This window comes from Nymphalis io, chromosome 22, assembly GCF_905147045.1.
Source record: "Nymphalis io chromosome 22, ilAglIoxx1.1, whole genome shotgun sequence".
Classification (NCBI taxonomy): Eukaryota; Metazoa; Arthropoda; class Insecta; order Lepidoptera; family Nymphalidae; genus Nymphalis; species Nymphalis io.
In genome coordinates this window covers 8,243,371-8,269,511 of record NC_065909.1, presented here as the reverse complement: position 1 = coordinate 8,269,511, position 26,141 = coordinate 8,243,371, and the positions used below count along the sequence as shown (strand labels likewise).

The window sequence follows — 26,141 nt, the reverse complement described above, 5'->3', positions numbered from 1 at the left end:
ACAGCACATAGCTGAGCTTGCAACCAATTGCGATACGGTCGTCAATGAAAAAGAGTGGTAAATTAGAAAAATGTGTCCAGTATGAATAATTTGTATCTCATAAAAATATGTACGTTTTTTCTTAAGAGTTACTTTGTAATGTACGACCTATCTGAAGCAATAAATTTTTATTATTATTATTATTAAATATTGCTTTTGGTGGTAGAATATATTAGATATATGGGTGGTTTTTCCAAGTCTATCTTGCACAAAGCTCTACAAACAAAAATAATTGTGATCTAACCTATTTTTTACAAGCTTTTATTTAATTTCAATATATATATCATACAGCTGAATTTAAAATTATTTTAAAACCTTTTAAAATACTATATCGATTATAATATTTCATTTATACATATTTTACTTAAATAATATTGTATAGAATATTGTGTTAAAGCGCTAGCGTGTCTCAATTGATAATTCTAATTTTATATTACTATCTGAAACCGAGAGACGTTGTCCTGCCTTGAATACTTATCCTTACTAATATAAATGCGAAGGTGTGTTTGTTTATTACTTTTCAAGACCCAGCTACTCAACCGATTATCACGACATTTTGCATACAATACATCAGGGGTAAAGAAAAGAACAGATGATACCTAGTGCTGTCTCACTCACACGGACAAAAACTAGTTCATTTATAGTTATATACCAATATAACAATCTGTTAAGTTATATAGTAGTACATTTACTACAGCATCATTTAGCGGCGAGTCACAAGAAAATAGATTGTATAAAAAAATAAAACATAATTATTATACAATATGTGCCAACTTCTCGAGCGTTCTCGAACGCGTTATATAAATATTAAAACTAAATAAATCAAAAAGCGTCCAAAACCACCCGCATCACCCGGAGCAGCCTGGTGGAATTCGCTGCAAGCTCAACAAGGACAAGAGCAATGGGACATTTACAGTTACTTTTTTTACATTCAATTCATTTTATGTGTGCAACGAAACAGGTATATGCAGTATACAGGTATCAGGTGTGCGACCTACAGATGTTCAGTGGTATTATTTTTTTCAAATCAGTCTTGTAGTTGTTAACGTATTCCAACAAACATTTTTTTTTAGTTCTTATATATTACTAACATGGAAGATTATATGAAAAATGTTGCACCAGGTTTTAATTTAATAAAAAATACACTTAGTTTAGGGCATCATATCGATATGACAAACAGATCTTGGAATGGTATGCAATATATTACGGAGACAGGCTTGTGCCGTTATAAATAATTCAGAGATAACACAATCACGTGCAACTCCAGTAACGATAATACGAAAACAAATTTAAACACACATATGTATATATACAATTATAATTGATGTAATTAAACATTACGCACAAAATTCTAAGGTTTTTCTTGTTAGAGTCGTGACGTAATGGTTAGAAGACTTAACTCTTAACTGATAATTTTAAGTTCAAACCCGGACAAGTAAGACTCAATTTTTATGTGCTCAGATGCGAAGAAAAACATCGTGAGAAAATTACAGCCTGGACGAAAATCTGCCATGCCACCAAGCCAGATTGGAGCAAGTTAGAATAAGCTCTAAGCCTTCTCCTCAAGACGGGAAAAGGTGGCCTGGCCGTGAAACATTTATAGCTTGTTACTGTTCTCCAAGGTTTTTTGGAAGGGCGGTCACTTGCTGATTCAGCAAAAGTTTCACCTTTGTGTAGGCCCGTGTGGGTGAGCACCACCCACTCATCAGATATTCTGCCGCTAAGCAGCAATACTTATTTAAGTGTTCCGCTTTGAAGGGTGACTGAGCCAGTGTAATTATAGGCACAAGGGACATAACATCGCAGTTCCCTAGGTTGGTGGTGCATTGGCAATGAAAGTAATGGTTATTATTTTTTTCTTACCTCGCCAATGTCTAGGTGGTGACCACTTACCATCAGGTGGCTCATTTGCTTGCCCGCCTATCTATAACATAAAAAAACAAGTTAAGAGCTTATACCATCAACCTAATCCAATGCGGTTTGGTGGATACACATGACACAGATCTCCAAATCATACAGTTTCCTCACGATATCTCACTTCATTGCCGAACAAGAGATGAAAGAACCTGTGAAACTCCAGACTTAACTTTAAATTATCTTAGGTTAAATTAAACTCAGACGAATTAAAAAAAATCCATTCGTTTTCATTTCAATAAAACGACTAAAAATAATAATATTTATCAAATATTTGAACAAGATTGTTGAGGTTTACAAATCTTGAACTCGCAATGTTATCTAGCATTAGGTTTTTCTTTATTGTTACAAAGATTATATAAAAGGTCAAAACCTTGGTGCAATCATTCCTTACTTAATACTTAATTATATGTATTATACAACAGTCATTATATGTAAATAAACCATATATCAACAAAGTACTTACGGGTATACCATGATCACACCTTGGGTATGGAACGATCGTGTCAAGACATTTTGAATAATAATATAGTAAGTAACAGCTTCTGAATGTCCCACTGCTGGGCTAAGGTCTCTTCTCCTTTTTTGAGGAGAAGGTTTTGACTTTATTCCACCACGCTGCTCCAATGCGGGTTGGTGGAACACACTTGTGGCAAAATTTCAGTGAAATTAACACATGTAGGTTTCCTCACGCTGTTTTCTTTTCACCGTCAAGCATGAAATGAATTTATAACACAAATTAAGCACATGAAAAATAAGTATTGATTGCTCGAGTTTGAACCCACGATCATCGGTTAAGATTCACGCGTTTTAACCATTAGGCCAAATCAGCTCTATATAATAGAGTAAATTATTAAAATATTGTTATTTGAAAATTCTTGTCTACTGGTGGTAGGGTTTTGTGCAAGCTCGTCTGGGTAGGTACCACCCACTCATCAGATATTCTACCGCAAAACAGCAGTACTTGGTATTGTTGTGTTCCGGTTTGAAGGGTGAGTGAGCCAGTGTAATTACAGGCACAAGGGGCATAAAATCTTAGTTCCCAAGGTTGGTGGCGCATTGGATATGTAAGCGATGGTTGACATTTCTTACAATGCCAATGTCTAAGGGCGTTGGTGACCACTTACCATCAGGTGACAAAAAAAATGTGTCTGTCACAACACGCCTGGCTGATGTGATACGTCGAAATTAATGTCAATTGAAAGAATCAAAAATTAATAAAAACATAGTTTTTTGTTAATAAAACAAATACATATATTCTTATTGTTACGTATACCAGTGGGCATGGCGCGTATACTTAAAGGATACGCACAACACCGTTTGTGTTGCAGCGGTGATGGGTCATGAAGACAAAAGACGTGATGCTACGTCGTTTTCTGTCACGGTATATGAGTCGGTCTACCCAAAGGCGCGCCAGAAAAAGTGCTTCACTCGCTGATTCTCAGGTCTGCGGTACATTTCCGAACTAGTGGTAAGTTTAACAATCAATAAACAAGCGCATCGCTTCAATATTGAATAAAGATTATGAGTTTAAGCTTGACGGAAATCCTAAAACACCTTAAGAGAAATTATTCATAAAATCTTTATTTTTCAATAGTTTGAGCGAAAGAGACAAATTTCTGTTTGTCAATTCTCCACAATATCTTCAGTAACGAGGCGAAAAAAACCGTTTTAGCTATCATCGGCTGTCACGTTTTTTTACGTACACTAACGTCACTACAGATACTCGTATGTAATATACACATGTCACGTTTGTTTGAAGAGCTCATGGGTATTATTATTTCACTAAGTGTGTTGAAATAAAGAGCCGAGATTACAAAGTTAATAAATAGAACACGTGGATATTAGCAAAAGCTTTCTGGTTCGGGCCGGCTTCTTGGGACCAAAAACTTTTATGTGCTTAATTTGTGTTTATGATTTATTATATTCAGAATGGTATTCTACGTGCGTATCGCGTATTGAAGTAGCTTGGGAGAATAAATTAAGCCTTCTCCTAGATTCAAACCCCGTGTCGGATCAGTAAATGCTATTTAGTTTTTCAGTTCAGTAATTCTCAGTAGCAGCCTGAAGTAAAGTCGGCAGGCAAGAAAGCACATAAAGCCGACCTACGCCTCTGGACATGGTAGATTGCTGTCCCATCTGTCAGTTTTATGCGGATTAAGAGTGTGCACCCCTGTTTGCGAACACGCTCGAGCAATGTAATATTTCCAGCATAATTAGATGTAGTCAGAGTATTTCTCAATACCCGCCTGTCTGCCTTCGTCGAAAAAAAGATTGTCATTCTAAACACCAAATCACTAGAAATCTGATCGTATCACATATAAATTTTCACGGTTTTTTCTCTGAGAAGAACCCTGTTCAGTTTTGGGTGGTGGGTTGTCTATATTTCCAATCGGTGGCTTGCAAATAACGATAACTAATGAAAAATAAACATTTTAACTTACATATAATTCATTCATATGTTATTCTAATAGAAATAAAAGTATAGAAAAAATATGTAATGTATATGACACAGTAAAAGTATAATGACCGTCAAAGCTCACGAACTATTGATCTAATTCAAAAAAGTTAAAAATATATGTTTGATAATTTTATAATAACTACCATTACCATAGACAATAATTAATTTTTTTTTAAACCGATTATATATACCTTTTTTAAAGTCACGAGCTTGGAATATTATTCTTAAACGAAATAGCAAGTTTCCTTGACCTCTTCTTGATCTCTAAGTCAGAACTTTCCTAGTGACTAGACTAATAGTTTATTATAAGTCTAAAATATTATAAGTCTAAAAAAGCCATTCAATTTACAATGAAATGCATAAATATCAATAGTTAATAATGTCAACCCGTCTGTGTATGTCAATGGGAGGTGACAATTTACTATTATGTAGCCCATTTGCCAGTACGCTTACATATTTTATAAAAAAGTGTTTCATGTTTGGTTCGGTTCGCTCATATGATGCGGTCCCGTGGCGTTTTTAGTAGCTAGGCGTAAGCGCTAGGGCGTACTAGGCATTCTAGGGCCCAGCGAGTCTCCCACATATGGCGTATTTTGTGGGGGAAACGCGTAAAAGCGTTTTCCCATATAACAAAAAATAGATTCGTTCATATAATTTAATTCAAATTAGTCCGTTATAATAAAAACAATAGCTCTGTTCATATTTTTTCATAGATGCAGCTTATAATAAAATAAAATATAATATAGCTACATTATATGTTATGGATATATATACACATAAATTCAAAGTGTTTTTTTATTTATTTACTTTTGTATGCGCATCATCATCGTGAGGAAACCTGCATGTGTCTCATTTCATTGAAAATCTGCCACATGTGCATTCTACCAACCCGCATTGGAGCAGCGTGGTGGAATAAGCTCCAAACCTTCTCCTCAAAAGGGAGAGGAGGCCTTACCCCAGCAGTGGGACATTAACACGCTGTTACTGTTACTGTATGCACGTTAGACACATCTTTGCAATGTTTTCCTTCGCCGTCAAGAAAAAAATGACTTATAAACATAACAAACTAAATACTTGAAAAGTCAGTGGTGGCTAGGTTTGTTCCCAAAATCATCGGTTAATATTCACGCGTTCTAACCATTGGTCATCACAGCTCTTCATATATAATATTTTATTTATATTTCTCTTGGTTAAAAAAACATCTATGTGATAAAAAAATAGCTATTAGGGTACATTATTATTATATTTTAGATAAATAAATGTAAAACTTAAAGGTAAAAAAAATTTAATTATTATTCAATAACTATTGTAGTAAATATTATACATGATTATAAAAATAAAGCTATTATAATTATCACAAAAAGCAATAATTGTTTTTAACAAATTTGCTAATAAATTAAATCAGGCACTGTTTACATTAAAACATTACATTACAAACGTACCTACGTTTTAAATGAAACTAGTACGGTCGAAATTTTAGTAATTTTTAACGAAGTTCTACCATTTCTTATGTTATGAGTAATCCGCCTTGACAAAACAATTTCAACATATTCAATTCAAATTATTTAAGAAAACTGCATCTCAATGGAAATCTGTTACCGAAAATCAAATAATAGAGTTAAAAGAGCGTTAGGAAAATAAGAAACGGTACTTAAAAAAATGTAATTTACAGTTACAGTCTTGGTTGACTCTTCCTTCTACTTTTCTTTAAAAATAGCGGCTGTATCGCATCAGCTGATAGACCTTTCGTCTCAGGAAGGAGAAAATGACTGTAGAATGCTCCTAGGAAGCACACCACCGAGAAGAAGTAGAATGTAGGTCCAAGACCACACGCTTCTACCAAGGGGTAGAAGATGATGGTAGTACCGAAGTTCATGATCCACATACATGCCATTGAGAAACTGTTGCAAATCCCACGAACCTGAAATGTGAATAATCTGAATATGGTGATCCAAATCTTATGGCAATATAATCTCATAATATTAAACACCCCTTATGGCAAATAGGTCATCGGCCAATGCGCCACTAACCTTGGAACTAAAATATTACATCCCTTATGCCTAATTATACTGGCTCATTCGACCTTCCGGAATATAAAAATATAATTAAGTATTGCTATTTAGCGTTAGAATATCGGATAAGTGGATGGTACCTACCCAGACAGGCTTGCACCTCTTAACCAAGTAAATTAAAATTAAATTTTTATTGCTAAAAGAATGGAAAAACCTGAAGCCATATAATAAAGAGGATAACAGTCACAGTAGGAGCTTTTTATGCAAATTAATTATATCAACATACAGATTAGATCACATATCACATATGTAAAGATTAGATCAACAATAAAATAGTACTTGTTACTTAATTATTATGTACCATATACGAGTCCTTGCCTTATCATTGGAGCAGGCGTTGTAAATAACATTGATTTCAAGCGACCACATTATGTTTGACGTAAAAATTTGAGTAACAACTTATTTTCTTGTCAACTATTTCTGTAGAATTTACATTCCAAGCCATTGGTAGATTTTCAGGTTAGATGAATTCAAAAGTATTTATAAGTAATAAAGTATATTTTATTCTTGATTTTCTTACCTCAGGTAGAAATACCTCAGCGGTAAGAACAAACGGAACGACAGCAGCTCCGAGATTGTAGACGAAACAGTAGCCATATATGCAAAATGCGGTGAACCAGTGCGGTGCCCAGTGTAAGTGGAGCTGAGAGCCGAGTAGTATCGTAAAGATACCGGACACGATAGACGTGATGGTCATAAGTGTCTGAAACGCAAAAGAGAAACGTCAATACACCGTGAACCATAAGAAATATAATGTCATGCTATATCACTTGTAGCTGTAGTTATTTTGGCTCACATAAATTTAATCAATACATGCTATTTCTGTTCGGCGGTTGAATAAATGATAAATAACGTGATAATCAGCTGCATTTACGTAAAGCATTCATTCACACTTTTCAGATTAGAAGAGTGATTGTCTTACAAGATTTTGAATAAACGCAATATAAAAGCTACGTGTCTCTTGCGCTAAAATGTTTTTTGGGCAATAATGACATGCAAAACAGGAAAATAATAACATGTTCCTCGGATACTCCTTCAACGTCCTGTAATTAATCTGGCTCACATCCTATTGAACTTGAAACAGCAATACTGTGTGTATACTGTTATATTTTCTGTGTGATTTAATTCAATACGTAAGAATATAATATAAGATCGAATAAAAAAGGGAAGAGTAAAACGAAATAAAATAAAAGGAAATAACGTTGCGCCTGACAATTCTTTTTTTAGCCTTTTGCCGTCCACTGCTGGACGAAAGCCTCCCCCATGTCCTGTCTTCGGATTTCTGATAGACCTACTATATTCCAGTTAATACGACTTAACTCTACTTCCAATTCTGTCAGATGTTCGTCCAGCCGCAAAGAGCATTCATTATACGTGGCCAAAAACAGTCGCCGTTTGTGGTACCCTGCCGTAGCCTGGGGATTCTTAGCACCCCCCATCGCACCGTTACCATGGCCGGTACCATGGCCAGGAATAGTGCGATTACCGGGAATAGGGGGCCGTGAATTTTTGTCGTCGCTCATAGGGGGTATTTGCCTTAGTCACCAAGCTTGGCAGGCGGGTTGGTGACAATGGCGCCATACAAAATAAAGAAATAAATAAATTGATAGGTATACATATATTATACAAGTTAATATTATTTTAATTTCTTTAATTGCTTTCTTTTGAACCAGAAAAATAAATATATATTATGAACCAAAATAAAAAAAATACCTTTCTACCATACTTGTCTAACGTACAACCGCAAACTAAACTTGCGATTAAGTAGTCCACGGCTAGTAATATCGAGCATGTATTTGGATGCATCGTGGGCACAGCTTCCTTAAATAGAGGTTCGGCATACACTTGTAGAACAATGGACCCCATTAAAATCGTTGTTGCCATCACGATAAGAACAGAAAACAATGCTTTCTTCGATGATTCAGAACTTCCTGCAATTTAATTGTAATTTCACATTCTAATATTAAAAATGCGTAAGATTGCTTGTGACGCTTTCACGTCTAAACTATTCAACAGATTATCATGCAATTTTGCACCCCCTGTGCTCTTCGAACGTTGTGAAACCGCTACCGGAAACTATGTAATTAATTAAACGTTCGTTTTAAAATGTTACGTGAATTTCCAAATACAATTGGTACTTCACACTATGTGATTAAATTATTTAACAAAAATATAAAAACATGCAACATCGGTACAAAATTGTCAAATGATAATCAAAATGTAATTTATATGACACATAAATTGAATATTGTTATTGTCTTTAAATTGAGTCTTAGTACGTTTAATAATCGGAAAGCTTTGCTAGAAAATAAACGGTAATGTCTATAAGTTTATATATATATTAGTATTAATTTCATTAAAAAAAATGTATACTTAGAAACTGCCACGCTGATTCGCGTTTTTCAACTTTTGTAGTGAAGCTTGATGGATTATCCAAGAGCTCAGTGGTGAGTTTCCCGTCTAAAAAAATCAAAGAAGATAAATAACAAATAATACACAACAACAACTGTTCGTTCGATGAAACAAATTCTTGTTATAGAGAATAATAATAATAATATATCCTGGGACATTATTCACACACTGCCATCTCATCCCAAACTAAGCAGAGCTTGTACTATGGAAACCAGACAACTGATTCACTACATATACTACTTTTCTTTTGGAAATACATATACTTATAAAGATAATTACACCCAAACTCAGTACAAACAGATATGTTCATGCACACAAATGTCTGTCCTAGTGGGAATCGAATCCACAACCTTCGGCGTGAAAGGCAAGTTTCTACCAACCGCGCCAATCGACCCGAAAAAATCTACCTTTATCTATCTCGCAGTTAACCACATTCTAAGGTCTGGTAACAATAAAGATGGCAGAATTACATCCAAAAGATTTAGGTATGTGTCACACATCGCTTGCTCTGATTTAAATCTGCAATTTTAAATTTGTAATTCGGATAAATTACTATACGTATTAAGTTATTATTAAGTACACACGTCATATACACATTTGCAATTTAGCAGAAAGTGGTGTCATATCGCTTAAACAAATAAATTAAATTGTTGAAGCATATTATGTTATGCGTTTGAAGAGATAGCGAAAATATACATAATTATATCTCATATCTAGAAATCGAGAACCAGATAACTTCTTATAACACGTATCAAGGCTTAGTTGCATCGTGTATTTCTAGCGTTGTTATTAAATTTGTCTTTTTTTATTTTGTTTTTAATCAGTTACTTAACTTAAGCCGAGATGGCCCAGTGGTAAGAACGCGTGAATCTTAATCGATGATCGTGGGTTCAAACCCGCACCACTGAATTTTCATGTGCTTAATTTGGGATTTTAATTCGTCTCGTGCTTGACGGTGAAGAAAAAAATCGTGAGGAAACCTGCATGTGTCTAATTTCACTGAAATTCTGCCACATGTGTATTCCACCAACCAAAATTGGAGCAGCGTAGTGGAATAAGCTACAAACTTTATCCTCAAAAAGGGAGAGGAGGCCTTAGCCCAGCGGTGGAACATTCACAGACTGTTACTGTACTGTACTTAACTATTTCTATGAAATTGTATGATAGCTTCTTTCTTTTTTCATTATAATAAATGCAGATAGGCCATGTGGTCACATAAATGGTCACAACCGCCCATGGACATTGGTTCCGTAACCTTGGGAACCGAGATGTGACTTGTGTCTAAAGTTTCACTGGCTCACTAACCCTGTTAAACGAAACACAACAATACTAATTATTGCTGTTTGGCGTTAAAATAGGTGATGCGTGGGTGATACCTATCGGGTCAGACTTGCACAAAACCCTACCCTACCACAAAGTAAAAGCTTTTGATTTTTCTTTTCTGTATTCACACGAAGCGATAATTGCCGATCAATTTCTAAATCTGTTTGTACTCTCGCATATATCGTTATTGTTAATTTTAAATATAACATTAAGTTCTCATGTTAGAGAATTTAATTCTTATCAAAATAATAAACATCTTAGGCTGATTCATCATAATTATTACCTAATGTTGATCAAGTAAAAATAATAAATATACATCTCAACACTTACCATCACTTCCTGCTTCTAATATTAAATTAATTTTTGGATCCAACTGTAGTTTAATTTTTTTTATCTCGATTTCTAATTCTTTAGAATTCAATTCAAAACGGTGATAAAACGCAATCGATTCCGCAGCTTCCTAAAATGATATAATCATATATATGTCGTCAAAAACAAATGTATCCACATTTAGACCAAAATAATGAATTAATATGTATCATAAAAAATCGTATCATGTAATCGAAAAATCCCAAAATACTTTTACGCATACTATACGCATTTAAGAACATAATAATGTAATAAAACTTTATTGTCAATTTAATTTAAACTGAACAGACAACTTAACATTTAAAGTCAACAGCTTCGTAAGATATTCGCAAACACTTATTATCACATTGTTGCAATAAAAATAAATCTGTCCACAATATTACAATAATAAAAAGATTATTATATTTAAATATGTATCACCTTTTCTTTACCGCATTTCAATAAAAACACCGGTGACTCTTTCAATAGTGCTAACATCACAATATAAAAAACTGATAGTACCAAATGTACATACAAAACATTATAATAAGATAAATATCCTCCTAGTGCATAAGAAAATAACAATCCAACGAAAAATCCAGACACTGTTGTCGATGTTAATCCTCCTCTAATTGAATCGTGGCATATTTCTGATATGAACACGGATGATACTGCTTGCCCTGCAGCTCCGAAGCCGGCCAATCCAACAGCAAATATTATCAGATATACGGATTTGGTAACGGAGATGAGCGCCCATGTCATCTGAAATTATTCTATATATTTGAAATAAAATATTAATATGAAATCTTAATTTAATCCGGCTCAAAGTTTTTCAATCTTTGGCTCACGGTGGAACCAACAATGGCAATGCTTAGAAGCAATCACAATAATGGAAATAATAAAAAATGGGATCATAATAGTTGTGCTTGGTTCAAAATTTAAATGAATTTATAAGCTAATAAAAATATTAGTGTCTCGCCATTACATTATACATATTATGAAATTGAAAAAGTGGATCACTTTTTAATTATGCGATTTAATCTCCTATGAAAAAGCTAACAATATTATTTTAGCTTAGATAATATGATAATTATAATAAAAAAATATTATATGCCATTTTTATATATCTTCAATATAATATCGATGGCAGCAAAGAAGATACGGACATCTTCATAATAGCAATTTTTTAGAAGAGCACATTAAGTAAAAAATAGTTAACATTTCGACATTTATGTATCAATTAACTAAAAATTTTCGATTGTGATTTAAAATAACATTTTTTATTTATTGTATAACTGGTTCTATCGCTATGTTGTTGTTTTTCTGAAATAATGTGGATATATTTTTTTACTTTTTAAAAGCCTCGACGTAAAAGAAGACATCTCCATAAAGAACGTAAAAGAAGACATCTGATAACCGTTTATTTCTTGTAATCAAAATAGTGCTCATTATAATTAAAATATTTAATAAATTAAGTTAACAACCTCTAGCACTATTTTTAAGGATATTTAAAGAAATCAAAGCGACATAAAAACAGTATAAGTATATATATAATAAATTATATATATCGCTCAGCGTGCTATGGAGTGAGCTATGCTCGGAGTATCTTTGAAGGATAAGATCAGAAATGAGATTATCCGGAAAAGAACTGAAGTCACCGACATAGCTTGCAAAATTAGCAGGCTGAAGTGGCAGTGGGCTGGTCACGTATGTTGTAGGACCGATGGCCGTTGGAGCAGACGAGTCCTAGAGTGGAGACCGCGAATCGGCAAGCGCAGCGTAGAGCGCCCTCCAGTCAGGTGGCCCGACGACCTTAAGAAAGTGGCGGGCACCAACTGGATGCGGAAGGCGGAGGACAGGGAGCTTTGACGCACCTTGGGAGAGGCCTATGTTCAGCAGTGGACAAGGATTGGCTGTTGATTGATTGATTGATTGATAAAAACAGTTTTTAACATTTTTAGAATAAAATTTTGTAGATGTCTTCATTTACTTTGTATATAACATTTCACTTAGCTTCATCTACGTCTCTGAGTTAAACTCGTTTAATTTCCTAAACCACACAAACGTTTTGTTTTAATAATAATGCATATAAAATAATACTGTTTTATTTATTATTTATTCATAATAATTATATATTTTTGTTTATGGACAAAAAAACAAAACTATTTTTAAGTAAATTATACTTTAGATTAAATATCAAAGAAAATATTTTTTTTATTAATTAATATATAATAAAAATAAAGTATAATGCTAACATACAGATAAAAAATGAATATCACTGTTTCTTATAAGTATAATCAGCCCTGAAATTTACAGAATATCAGGCTATTTTTAATCACTCAGTTAAGTGTTTTATTGATAACGAGCTGTGCCCGCGGTTCCACCCGTGTATAACTTAAAGAAATCACTACAAACGGACTTATAGTATTTCAGTAATAACAATATTTTTAATTTCGTTTTTAGTTTCATGGTTTAGTATTTTTAGTTTCGTGGGATATTTGGGTTTTCGCAGCATCTAGATCTAGATATGGCAACATACAATTGGCCATGAGAAAAACAGAATTCCCTTAAATCTGTTAGGACATATTTTAATGTCTGTCTCTGTGCTTTATTTATTGTGACTGCAAGCGATACCTTCAATAGAAATTATATCCTTTTAAAACTGAAAGGTAAATCTGCATTTAAAAAATAAGTACTTATGCTGACTTTAAAAAAACGAGTAATTATAAATTTAACAAAACAATGAGAAGAAAATCTCAAAAAGAATACATTTTCCCCGTTTCTACAACATTTTTTATTGATGCTTAGCTCCTATTGGTTGTAGCTTGATGTCTATAGCCTTCTTTGATAAATGGGCTATTCAACACTAACATTATTTTTAATTTGAACCGGTATTTCTTGAGATTAGCGCGTTCAACCAAACAAACTCTTTAGCTTTATAATATTAGTAAAGATTAGTTACCGAGCTTTAAGGATATATAAATGTAGAGTGCTATAAACAATATAATTTTAACATTAAGTGCGATAAATTGTCCGCGTACTTGCGTAACCGCGTACGCGCAAGAGTGAGATAAGTGACTGATGTCTTTGTTTGCGTTTCAATTATCTGTGCATACTCCGAAGTAAAGGCGGACAAATTGAAATGTCCGTTTCTACTGAGGCGTTTGTTAAAATTCGAGTGTAGATGTATTCATTTACCAGATAATCGTAATTACTTAGAAAAATTAAAAAAACTTCAATACAGACTTGTAGATAAGGTTAATATAAGCTTATTTTCGTAAAAAAAGCATTTTCACAAAAATGCAGATGTCCGTATCTACTTTTCTGCCATCGATATTATATAGCTCACAGTGAGCTTCATTTCATCATCATTCGCTCGGACAGAAGTTAATAAAATTATAACATCTCTTTAAGTCAAAAAAATAGTTAATTTTTTTATTATAATGCTATCAGTCTCTATTTAAATAGAACGCGTCAACTTTCACTCGTCTGCCTTTATTTCTAGCTTTTCTGTACAATTTTCTTAAACTTGATGAGCTGAGATGGCCCAGTTGTAAGAACGCGTGAATCTTAACCGATGATCGTGTGTTCAAATCTGGGCAAGCACCACTGAATTTTCATGTGCTTAATTTGTGATTATAATTCATCTCGTGCTTTACGGTGAAGGAAAACATCGTGAGGAAACCTGCATGTGTCTAATTTCACTGAAAATCTGCCACATGTGTATACCACCAACCCGCATTGGAGCCGCGTGGTGGAATAAGCACCAAACCTTTCCCTGAAAGAGGAGAGGAGGCCTTTAGCCCAGCAGTGGGACATTCACAGGCTGTTACGGTTTCTTTAACTTACCACATATGGTAAACCGAACAGCATAGCTGAGTATTTTCTACCAAATTTGTCAACAGCGTATCCACAAAACGGCGTTGCGACCAACGCTCCAACGTTTATGAAACTTCCTAAGAGTGACAATTGCCCAGTCGTCATGGGTGCATCCAACACTGTTTCGTTTGATTTGAATACCGCGTATGTGTATGATGGCCATGCATATATGAATCCGGTGAGACATACAAGATTGGCAACTGGAAAGAAAAAATAGTTCCTTTTCATATTGTATGTATAGCTGTTGAAGAGCCCTTTGCAATAAAAGACTTGGCCGCCACAGGACGCCCGGAGTATGCGAATCATGGAAATTGTTTGCTATTGAAGTTATTTATGATTAAAGAAAATCAATAATAAGATAAAATAAATGAAATCATAGAATGAATTAATAAAATAATCATACTTTTATTACTAATATTATAATAGTAAATAGCAATGAATTATCTAAACGCGCCACGCAAACATAACATCCCGCTTGCCGTCACGGCATACGTGTCGGTATTACCGCAGTATTACCCCATGACGCGTAAATATTGATTCATATAAAAACTACCTTATAACATTTTATTACACCATATTTATAACGATCAAGTCCATACAGAGATATTATATGATCTTTAAATCTAAAATATTTTAGCAAATTTTATATTTGCTAAAATATCCTCCTTCCTCCTCCTCCTCCATCTTGCATCTTAATAATTGCCTTATTTTCTTTTAAATTTACGAGAACATTATTTAAAAACGTTACCCAGGTCAGCGAAATAAGCTACTAAGACTCGAGGTCTTGGACTTAAACACAAGATCTGAACAATAAATAGGTTTTTTACATAAAGCTTTCAACACTAACAAATTCAATACTCCCGTCATGTCAAACTATGACACAACCTGCGACTGTGCTTGCGTTCACTTCTAAACTATAATATCTGTATTTTGATTGGACACCGTGACCGACATTTAATAGTAAAATCTATTTTTATTAAATAAATCAACCTACTTATCATTGTTGATCCCACTTGCACAAAAAATGCAGATTTTTTTAACTTCACAATCTCCATTTTGTTATTCAACGAGAATCGACACTACAATGAATATTCCTACTCATACAATTGATCTTAAATTATATATATATATTATATAAATTACATAAACTATGGTTTATTGTTTCGGATTAGATAATAAAATATCACTCGGCTCTGTTAAAATTTATTTAGTTGCTATACCAGACTTTGCTTAAAATAATTCTATTTTTTAAGACTAAGCATAAATTACATTATGGTCAGATATGTTCACAAATTTCAGTTATGACATAAGTGCGCTCTCTATTCGATCGCTCTCCTCATCTGATGGGACGGAAAATCAGATATGACCAGTTCATTCGCATTATTGGCGACGTATTGGTCGCAAGCACCCTCGAGCCTTTAAATTGCGTCTAGAGATAGCAGCGCTAAGCGCTTTCTAGCGAATGTATCACGGTGAGTGCTCTGAGGAATTATTCTCCCTCACAAGTCTACGCGTGCTGACACTCGATGTCATCGCCTAACTGTGACTTCAATTTTATCACGCACGAAGAAATTTGGCAACTCTTTTCTTTGTCGCACCACTTAAAAATGGAATTCTTTACCCGCACACGTGTTTCCCTCTTAAATCCTTCAAACGAGGCGTGAAAAGGCATCTTGCGGGCCGGGAAGACGGGGGAGGCTAGTGCAGAACATTCTTCCCGAGTGTACTGGCCGTCGCGTTTGTACTCCACTATCACTTACCATCAGGTGGGGTGGAGTCATTTGTGGCTCGGGAATGTAAATACTGTTAAGATTCCTATTACTTGTCTTGTATTTATATCTGAATTAGAAGCATGTCATTATATATGGCTTAACTAATTGAGTAACTATTTCACAAAATTCGCTTGATTTTGTTGTTAAAAAACGACATCCTTAAAATATGTTCATATACCCCGAAACATGATTTACGAATCATTTTACAGAAATCCTTAATGTATATCCTCGAAACTAATGTGTGTAAATGCGTTGCCACAGGAACTATGAAGGATGTTTTCGCCTTCTTAGTCTTTTTGCTTTTTTGTCTTTTGTTTTGCCCTTAATCTTCTACCGTGACATAATAAAACATTGACAGTTCAAATCAAACAACAATTTTTTATCTCGATCTATAGAAGATGATTTATAAGTCAGGCTGATTATATTTTAAAGCAACAATAATGTCAATCGACATGAGTAAGAAATGACCTCCTAGCACTATCTCAGGTCATAATTTGAGCTAAAAAAATACATTGGTAATAGTCTAATTACAACTAATTTGATAAATAAAACCAACATCAATACATGACACATTGATGACATTAATATGTACCTACTTAGTATTTACTCGCAAAATAACTTGAGGTTGAAAAATAGCCCAACAGAAACGAAGGTCTAGAGTAGCACCATTAAATATATTCATACATTCCACATTATATGAATTGACCATCAGCTGGTACAGCTTGCAAGATTCGCTCGGATAACGTATGCGCACCGTTCAATGGCAGGGTGGGTAGCGCCCACCTCAGGCCCAAATGAAATCTTTCGGGTTGTATTTGCCCGTCTACATCCTACTATAATTGTTATAAGATAGATATCCGCCAAGTGATGTAAAAGTTTTGGGCTATAGAAATTTCCATACCTAACATAAACTTACTCAAAGCAAATGTCATTTTAGAATGAATCAACAATATACTACAATAATAAACAAAACGTTCAAGTAACAGACGTCCCAACAAATCGACATTATCTTGTTTAATTCGTTGCTCGTATCATTCACCCCTTAACAAGTGTCATATTAAAGAAAAAGTTAGCGTCTGATAGAGCATTTTAACCTTTAATATTGTTAAAATAAGGCTTATTATAAATTGTTTAAATTTATCCATTTCGCCTACTTTACGAGTGTTGTGAACGATATCTCACAGCAAATAGTTTTCTGATAGTGTCATTTCATCTTTATTTAAATATACTTACTTCAAAAAGTATAGTCAGCAGCTAAATATAAGTGTATTAATTGTATTAAGTAAATAAATATTTCCTGGTATTTTTAGAACGATGATTATGACAGTGCTACACAGGTGTCCAGGTGCCGGATTACGCGCTAGTGTGGTACCCAAGAATGAATCTGCAAAAAATGAACAAGTTACGAATTATTTAAAAAATATATTTTGTATGCTTGACTGGCAAGGGTAAATGAATTATTCATACAGCAGATGGAGTTCTAGAGTTGCAAAAATACTACCACGATAGTATGTTATCATCATAAATTGAAAAGTATTCCGTTGCGTGAGAAAATCAAAATAGCATTAATAAATTTATATGAATTATACAAATAGCAATTTTTATTGGTGCGTTTGTTTGAAGACTAAATGATATTTCAAACAGCTTAATTATATTAACATTTTAGTGAGAGTTTCTTGTTATAAATATAAAGGTTTTTTTTTGCAGTCTGTACCAGACACTCAGGATTTGCCAACGTGGCATAATTGTGTATATCATAAGGTAATTTACTGTCCAAATAATTTATGTTATCATTTACATTTAAACTGTTTATATATAATTGTATTGACGTATTTTAAAGAGTATAATATCCTTAAAATAATTATTATGAAGTTATTTTATAATATAAAATAATAAATTTTATAAGAACATAATTATAAATTTTATTTCGATTCTAAGAAAAGTGGTAACATTCCGAAAACATATAACCCCGTTTCACCCTCTTAACTTTTGATAATTGAGTTTCAATTTTTGACTCGGAATGACAATTGTAAATTGAAAGTGCAGTCTTGTGACCAATCCCAATCGTTATTTGTATTATTATCTGTGCATATTGTTTCAAATTATTATCTTCATTTTACTTGTTTATCTTTAATCATTTTTCTTTAATAATTGTACCTCTTTATATGAAAATAATCAACCTTATTGTGAATATATTATATTGCTAGCGATTTTTTGTGGACAATAGCGCTGGCAGCACACACATCGTAGCTGTCACGCGCTTATTTTGTTTTTTATTATTTTTTACGCGCCTAATTATTATCTGTGTGAGATATCGATGTGAACTTTAAATTATTTTTATAGCTTAATTAACTAATTAGATTTGTTCCTTTCGTGTCTTGATAAAATGTCCTTAAATTTGCGATTTTATTATTAATGCCTTCTTTTAATTGCTATTTTATTTCTGTCCTAAAAATATAATATTTTTGTAAATGTATTGTTACACAGCTTAGAGAATAATTAATATTTATTAAAAATAGAAAGTAATACGAGATCGAACATTAGAAATAGCACAGAGTTTTTTATGTCAGACGGTTTCAATATATGACTGTAGTATTAAGATCACTTTAGTTGAATGTCAGCTTGACAAATCCAAGATCACTTTTATATTAAAAAAAGATTGAAATATTCTATTCATGCATGAGGTAAGGCAAGCACTATGTATTTCGGATATTTTTATATTTTAATACTTTATTTTTTTTAATATTTTCGTCTTATAGAATATACTTAGTAGAAAAATAAAAACGATTGTGTATTTTATGAATTATTTTAATTACATTCAATAAACAATTTATTATTTACAAAAATAATATAAATAGTAATTTCAGTTACCCAGTCCAATTAGGATGTACTTATTAATCGATCTTATACAATTTATATATTTTTTCATATAAATTATTATAATCAAATATACATAGATCTTAATGACATATATTCATAGAATTACAAATTCTATTGAACGATCTATATAGTAATGACGATTATATTACTCGCTATAATATATCTTAAATTTGATCTTCTTGGCATTTATTTAATGATGTAATTAAATGTGTACAGAAGTTAGATCGAATTTTTTTTTAGTTTTTAAAGATTTTACTTCATTAATACTGAATTTTATGACAACTAAAGTATAATAACGAGGCTTTAATGAGCCCAAATAAATTTTCAGAGCGGATCATTAACCTAATTTATTAAAAAATAGATTTTTCATCAATTTACAGGACTTACGATAAACCTTAGGAATTCTATTATTCAAAATAGCATTAGTAAATTAATAAATAAACATAAATAAAAGTTTATTAAAATTTAATAGATCCACGCGATCTGTGCCAGCAGTAGGATACAGATAAACTACTCATTAATGATCCGGCTAAAACTAAAAATCCACCCCATAATGCGACTGTGGACGAAATACATATACCGGTCTCATGTGGGAGATCTTCAGCGAAGACCACTCTCAGACCTTTTTCGATAGTCGTAACTGGTTCATATGTTCTATTACCAACGTGGATAATATCACGTCTTTTCCTCCTCGGTTCTGTACTTCCAGGGTTAGGGCAGACTTCGCAATCAGTCTTACATAATTCAACTTCGCATTGGATTATCAAGTCCATTTCATCAGGAAATTTGAATGCGTTGAAATAGGCGTAAGCTATGATGGAAGCTCCTGTATTACCCGTTTCTCTTGTCTTCTGGAATGATCCGAATAGTTTCGGTTTTAGCACACAGCCATTAGAATCAGTTAAGGGTACAACGTGATTGTTGCCAGAATCTCTTGCTACGCACTCTCTTACTAAAATATCGAAACCTGGATCGCCTGTAACAGATACTACCAATGTCATTATTTCACCGATTTTGATTAAGCCGTTAGCTTCAGGAGCGAATGGTCCTTTTCCGGCTTGAATGTCCAACCGCGCCATGGCAGTGTCACCGCTGAAGTTACTTGTAATTTGATTAAGCATTCCAACACTAAGTGATGATACTAACTGCTTGGTTAAGTTTCCTTCCCAGAGGCATCTCACCCGACGGATATGATCCCAGACTTCCTGTATACCAGGCTCGTTTTGAAGAACCAATATATTCTCCAAATAAGCTTGCCCTTCATTTTCGAAATCACTAAAGAACTTTGTGCCACATTTATCAAGATTGACGGTAAAAGAATATTTAATTTGATTGGAGTTTTCTCTCACGTAGACACAGTCGGAGTCCTTGAAATGGTCTTGCGAGTAGATAATTCCATTATAAACTTTGTTGAATTCTATATTAATGGTCATCATTTGCTTGCCACAGTCAACTGTTATATCATGAATATGTGGTGGGTGACGGTCATCATCGTCTGGCCCAGAAGGAAGTTGTGATGGTGTAATTTCAACATTACCGTTGTCAGGACTTTCAGGCTGTTGCGTAGATATATTAGGTTGATATGAAGAAGTTACTTCGTTAACAGGCTTTGACGGTTGACTAGGTTGGTAATCTGGTTGAGAAGGATTGCTTGGTTCATATGGAGATTGGGTTGGTTGACTAGGTTGAGAAGGCACTGATGGTTGGCTGGGCTTATACAAAGGTTGGGAGGGTTTGCTTGGTTGATAAGGTGATGAGGTTGGCTGACTAGGTTGGTAGCCAGGTTCACTTGGCTGGTACGGCGGTTGGCTTGGCTCCGATGATGGTTGCTCCGGTTGACTTGAAAAGAAAGGCGAGCTAGGTTGATAATTTGGACTGGAAGGAGATGGACCCTCGCTGTACGAAGGCGTTGGACGATTGCCTGACGGAGGATAACCAGTTGGTGGTAGATAAGATGCAGGTTCAAATGGCCTTGGTCTTTCTGGCTTGCCTCCAAAGTACTGTCGTGCTGGAAATAGTGAATAATAGTTAGTTTATTTTCAAATTACGAATTTAACGAATGTGCATATTGTGAATCAGTGTTCTGTGTACACTCGTAACCAGCGTGATAAGCGTGATTTGTGGATTTCTGTGTTACAAAAAAATACCTATTATGATAATATATCTTAGAGATATTCAAATTAAATGAAGAATAATATGAACGTATAATATTTGTGTCATTGTCAAAGTCAATGGTCTTCTGAAATTCATTAAAACGGACCTTTCCTATTCTTCTGTTGGTATAAACCTTGGATCCATTGCAGGAGGTTGTTGACCATTTCATCACTATCCACAGCATGTCCAGGTTGATATTCAGCTGGAAACCACTCGATTATCAGTGGAGACATCGAAAGAACTTGTTATTGGTCAAATCCACCACCGGATTAATCTCATTTATGAGAGAAGACATGTCGGTAAAATGAGAAAACTCAACAATTCATAATTCATTTATGAAAATATTAGAAGAGAGATGTGAAACGAAAGTTAATCATGTAGGAAAAATTAATATCTTAGAAGAGTACCAAAATATTCCATTACAGTTATTCCTAAAAGAAATAGATAGATCCAAAAATGATGTGTAAACATGTGAGCTTATGTACCGACACGCACACATTAACGCACTTACAATAAGCAATATTACGCTGACGTCATCTGACGCTGGAACTCTCAGTTAGCCCCCTACCGTGTACCGAACGCTAAAATGTTTACACACCAAAAACTTATGTGATTAATAGTATTATATATTACAGAAATTGGGAGTCAAAAGGAAACACTACTATAAATAGGTCTATGTAGAAACATATAACAACAAAACATTAACACTGAAGTGAAGAAGAAATAGGCCAAGTATACAACTTTACAACTCCTTCTATTCTATTAGTTGACCAAAAACTTTTAATATACCTTATAATATAATGTATGGATTAGAAAAACGTTTTGAATGAAACATTCATAGTTATTATTATAGTCAAAGTCATTTCAACATGCAATTTTGAACATGTTATAAGTTATTTAGTAGATAATATTCAAATATTTATATAAACCTAGAATCCTCTACAATAAACGCATTATGTAAAACCAGTATGTACATAAATAGTGTGGCATTTAAAAAGATAACTGAGGTTTCCCTCCAAATACCGAAACGCTAATCAAAATCTGATTAACTAATTTGAAATGTCATGTTTTTGTTAACTGTGATTTGTATGGAATGAAAACAGCGCCGTCTAGTGACAATAATCATCACATACAAATCGCAATGCCAACGATATCGAATAAGTAAAAAAATACTTCCACTAAGCACACTGAATGGTCATTGGTCGATTACAGATGATGACGTAATAGTTAACCAATAAGCGTTCAGTATTAGATAAGTTAATCTGATTTTTGTTCATTATGAATTATTATTATTATTATCTTTGTGTCTTTATCATGACAGCCGAAAATTACTCTTTGCGTTATTTGTAGGTAACTCATCCCGCCCAATGTATTGAAAAGCGTTGATTTCTTAATTGTAATAATATATTGTTTGGTTGCGTGTATATAAGCAAGTGTAATATTTAATGTAAACAAGACTTGTAATTGTTATTGATATGTTAATACAAACAGCCTCCCTTATATTATATATACTTCACAACATTATATGTGAATTAGTTAGGGCTAATCGGAAACATATATAAGGAACATCTATGTATGTCCAAAAGCCTTTAGAGCATGAATGTTAATGCGTTGTGTGTAAAAAAGTACGTGTCAATGTTTTATTATAATTATATTGTGAAATATAGAAATTAAAAAGAAAATTTAAATTAAGAATTCAAAATTACAAGTCCCGTTTAACACTGTTGTTAAATCCACTACACCATAGTGTATCGTGTTTACGTACCGATCCTAGGCTTTTTCGGTTCTGTAAAAATGTTTACATTTAGTGTAAGTATGTTATATATACAAATTCACTTAAACTAATATTTGTCCCTTTTCCACATTTATAGTTAGAACGGGAAAGCTGTATACGTTTTATGATTATTAGGTCTACCTAACCTGGCCTTCTCCCACAGATGTTAGTTACATTATGTACCTAGTTAAGACGCGAACGCGTAACAAACGAACAAACAAACTTTTGCATTTATAACATTAGTAAAGATTATCACATATAATATAGAGTACCGATACAGTCGTAAATATTATTTGTTTGTAAATCATTATTTTACATTGTTTCAGATAAAACTAATTAGACTATTTAAGTAGTTAGGCATTGTCAAAGATATAATAATCATGAAGCCTCTATAGAAATAAATAGGTACAAAAGAATTAATGTAACCAATTGATCTCATTTGTTTCATCTCTTTTATATGTGAACATGGCTGAATATTTTGTTCTCAAATACCAAAAATACACGCCAGAAAAAAAAACCATGAGAATGTGAAACTAGATTTATTTGAAGTTCAATTGAATTATTCTCTGTCCTCGGTTTTAGTAATTGTTTTTAAATACCCATTATAAGTTGCTTCGCGATTTTTGTTGAACGATAAGCTTTAACAATTATAAGAATAACAATTGTAATTACATTCAAACTATTATACAAGAAGAGGTCAGTCAGTCAACACTCGATGCTTTCAATCTTTTTCTTGTCAATTTTTTTTATTTAAATGAATTGGCTAAAGAACCTTACTTACAAATTCTTAATTTAAATCAAATTTTAATTGTGATTTCAAAATAAAATGTATTCCTTTTTAAATTAGATAATATTAAATTGTCATTTTTATTATAATATTATAAATAATAAATTAATTATAAAAACTAATAGTTCTCAATATAAAGCAATTTTATTGTTATTTTACCTTTTAAAATAAAAAAAATAGTATGGTTAAAAATTCTTCTCGGTTTTTTTATTAAAATCTATACTTACGAAAACGTGAATGTGTATCAATTGCATTTGAGAATACAACCAGCGCTGTCAGCGCTAACAAACTCCACCGGAACATCTGAAAATAAATACAATAAATTTATTAGATTTCGATTATTATTTTTTTGTACTCGGTACGTAAGACGTTAGGCTTTAGATGCTTTAATTATAAAATAATGCATAATAAAATTCAAATGATTTTTACATACAAATATTTTACACCTTTTTCAATTAAAAGATTAAAAAAAATATCAAATGTCAATTGATTTCACGTCATCGAAGATTGATTGTACTGAAGCGTTAATCGTAATACCTACATTATTATAATATTTGAAACTTAAAAAGCCGAGATGGCCCGGTGGTAAGAACGCGTGAATCTTAACCGATGATCGTGGGTTCAAACCCACTGAATTTTCATGTGCTTAATTTGTGATTATAATTCATCTCGTGCTTTACGGTGAAGGAAAACATCGTGAGGAAACCGGCTTGTGTCTAATTTCACTGAAATTCTGCCACATGTGAATTCTACCAACCCGCATTGGAACAGCGTGGTGGAATAAGCTCCAAACCTTCTCCTCAAAAAGAGGAGAGGAGGCCTTTAGCCCAGCAGTGGGACATTCACTGGCTGTTACGGTATAATATTTGAAGGACACAAGTATTCAAAATATGTATTACTATGTACTTATTGCGTTTCTAAATTTCACGAGGGAGAAACGAAGTGAGTTGATACAGTTCTCTGCTAGATATATATTGATTTGACTATGTATTTGGTTTAAAAAAAAGTTACAGCTGAGCTCTTTACCGGTTTTTCATAGTAGAACCTACATTCCGCATATATAACTATTTAAATTTATAAAATGTTACTTTTATAAATAATATTTTGACTTTTGTTTTGATGGTAGAAAGGCGATAGAATACTCTTGGCTTAGATATAACAATTCGAGTCGTGAATGGAAAACTACTTACTTACTTTAAATCAATCAAAATAAGATATTGATTTAAAGTAGGCAGGCTGGTAAATAAAAATTTGTAAGTGGTTACCACCGCCTCTAGCTTATTGGTGTTGTGAGAAATATTAACATCCCTAGCATCGCCAATGCGCCACCAACCTTGGCAAAGATTTATGTCCCTTGTGCCCATAGTTACACTGGCTCACAAGAATACTAGTACCTATTGTTGCTTTGCCGTAGAATATGTGTTCAGTGGGTTGTATTTACCTTGAGGTTTGGTTTATAAACATAAATTTATAACATTAATAAAGATTATCACACATAATATAGATTGCCGTAATATACAGTCGTAAATATTATTTGTTAGTAAATAATTATTTTTATATCGTTTCAGATAAAACGAAATAGACTATTTGATTTAAATTTATGAATTTTAAATCAAAATATTTACAAATAACTATCATAATGAACTTTCTCAATTAAATTTCATTAGAAACGATTCGTAAATGAATAACATTTCACAATTAACAAACCAATGATGTTACATTGTGTTAATCTTAAGCAATTGTGCATTGTGGTCGCGGGTTCGATTCCCAGAGGTAGATTTATCGCTTAGGAACAATGGTATCGCGGCTATATGTTAATTCATCCTTGACATAGTAACTAGTTTTTTGTCTTCCCCGTGCTAATTAAATATTACGAGTACTTTTAGTAAATGACTTCTATTTGAAATGTATTAAATATCTGAAGTTACGCACATATAATTTAATAACAGACTCGTTCAAGTTTCACATTTTTATTTACGAGCAAAACCAAAACACAGAAACATGTTTATATAGGAAAGTCATAACATTGCCAAGTCATTATTAGAAAATTCACATTTTATAACTGTTTTGTGCGTGACCTCTTATGTAAGCTTTGGGTAACGCTGACCGGCGGTTGTGACGCTGCGTTTGTTTCATTACGTAAATAAAGTTCACTTTCAAATTTAGAAACTAATACATCATTTCATTTTTTTTAATTGTATAGGCTAGCGCTTGACTGTTATCACACCTGATGGAAAGTAAGATATAGTCTAAGATGGAGCGCGCTTGCCTAGAAGATGCCTATTCACTCTAGACTTGAAAGTATATAATTAATAGTGCGTGTATT

General features: G+C 33.1%; 2 protein-coding genes across 2 annotated transcripts; both read right to left on the bottom strand.

The window, feature by feature from the left end:
* Positions 1 to 5,882: 5,882 nt before the first annotated feature.
* LOC126777201 (facilitated trehalose transporter Tret1-like) lies at positions 5,883 to 15,521 on the bottom strand. Its single transcript, XM_050500176.1, has 8 exons — positions 15,443 to 15,521; positions 14,419 to 14,648; positions 11,011 to 11,331; positions 10,552 to 10,681; positions 8,860 to 8,946; positions 8,200 to 8,417; positions 7,007 to 7,189; positions 5,883 to 6,335 (listed from the first exon to the last, which is right to left on the bottom strand). The coding sequence occupies exons 1-8, from the start codon at positions 15,501 to 15,503 to the stop codon at positions 6,087 to 6,089; spliced, it is 1,479 nt and encodes a 492-aa protein (XP_050356133.1). The 5' UTR covers positions 15,504 to 15,521; the 3' UTR covers positions 5,883 to 6,086.
* A 4,037-nt stretch (positions 15,522 to 19,558) lies between these two features.
* LOC126777187 (uncharacterized) lies at positions 19,559 to 24,118 on the bottom strand. The gene is made up of 4 exons (XM_050500154.1): positions 24,043 to 24,118; positions 23,020 to 23,040; positions 21,361 to 21,456; positions 19,559 to 21,108 (listed from the first exon to the last, which is right to left on the bottom strand). Exons 1-4 carry the CDS (start codon positions 24,116 to 24,118, stop codon positions 19,559 to 19,561), a joined length of 1,743 nt encoding a protein of 580 aa, XP_050356111.1.
* Between the last annotated feature and the right edge of the window lie 2,023 nt (positions 24,119 to 26,141).

Coding starts and splice junctions, on each gene's coding strand:
- LOC126777201 (XM_050500176.1), bottom strand. CDS start 15,503: ATGGAGATTGTGAAGTTAAAAAAATCTGCATTTTTTGTGCAAGTGGGA. Junction 14,649..15,442: donor AGTGGGATCAACAATGATAA/GTAGGTTGATTT, acceptor TTTTCTTTCCAG/TTGCCAATCTTGTATGTCTC. Junction 8,947..10,551: donor ATTAGAAGCAGGAAGTGATG/GTAAGTGTTGAG, acceptor TGATTTTTTTAG/ACGGGAAACTCACCACTGAG.
- LOC126777187 (XM_050500154.1), bottom strand. CDS start 24,118: ATGTTCCGGTGGAGTTTGTTAGCGCTGACAGCGCTGGTTGTATTCTCA. Junction 23,041..24,042: donor TGATACACATTCACGTTTTC/GTAAGTATAGAT, acceptor ACATTTTTACAG/AACCGAAAAAGCCTAGGATC. Junction 21,109..21,360: donor CCAACAGAAGAATAGGAAAG/GTCCGTTTTAAT, acceptor CACTATTTCCAG/CACGACAGTACTTTGGAGGC.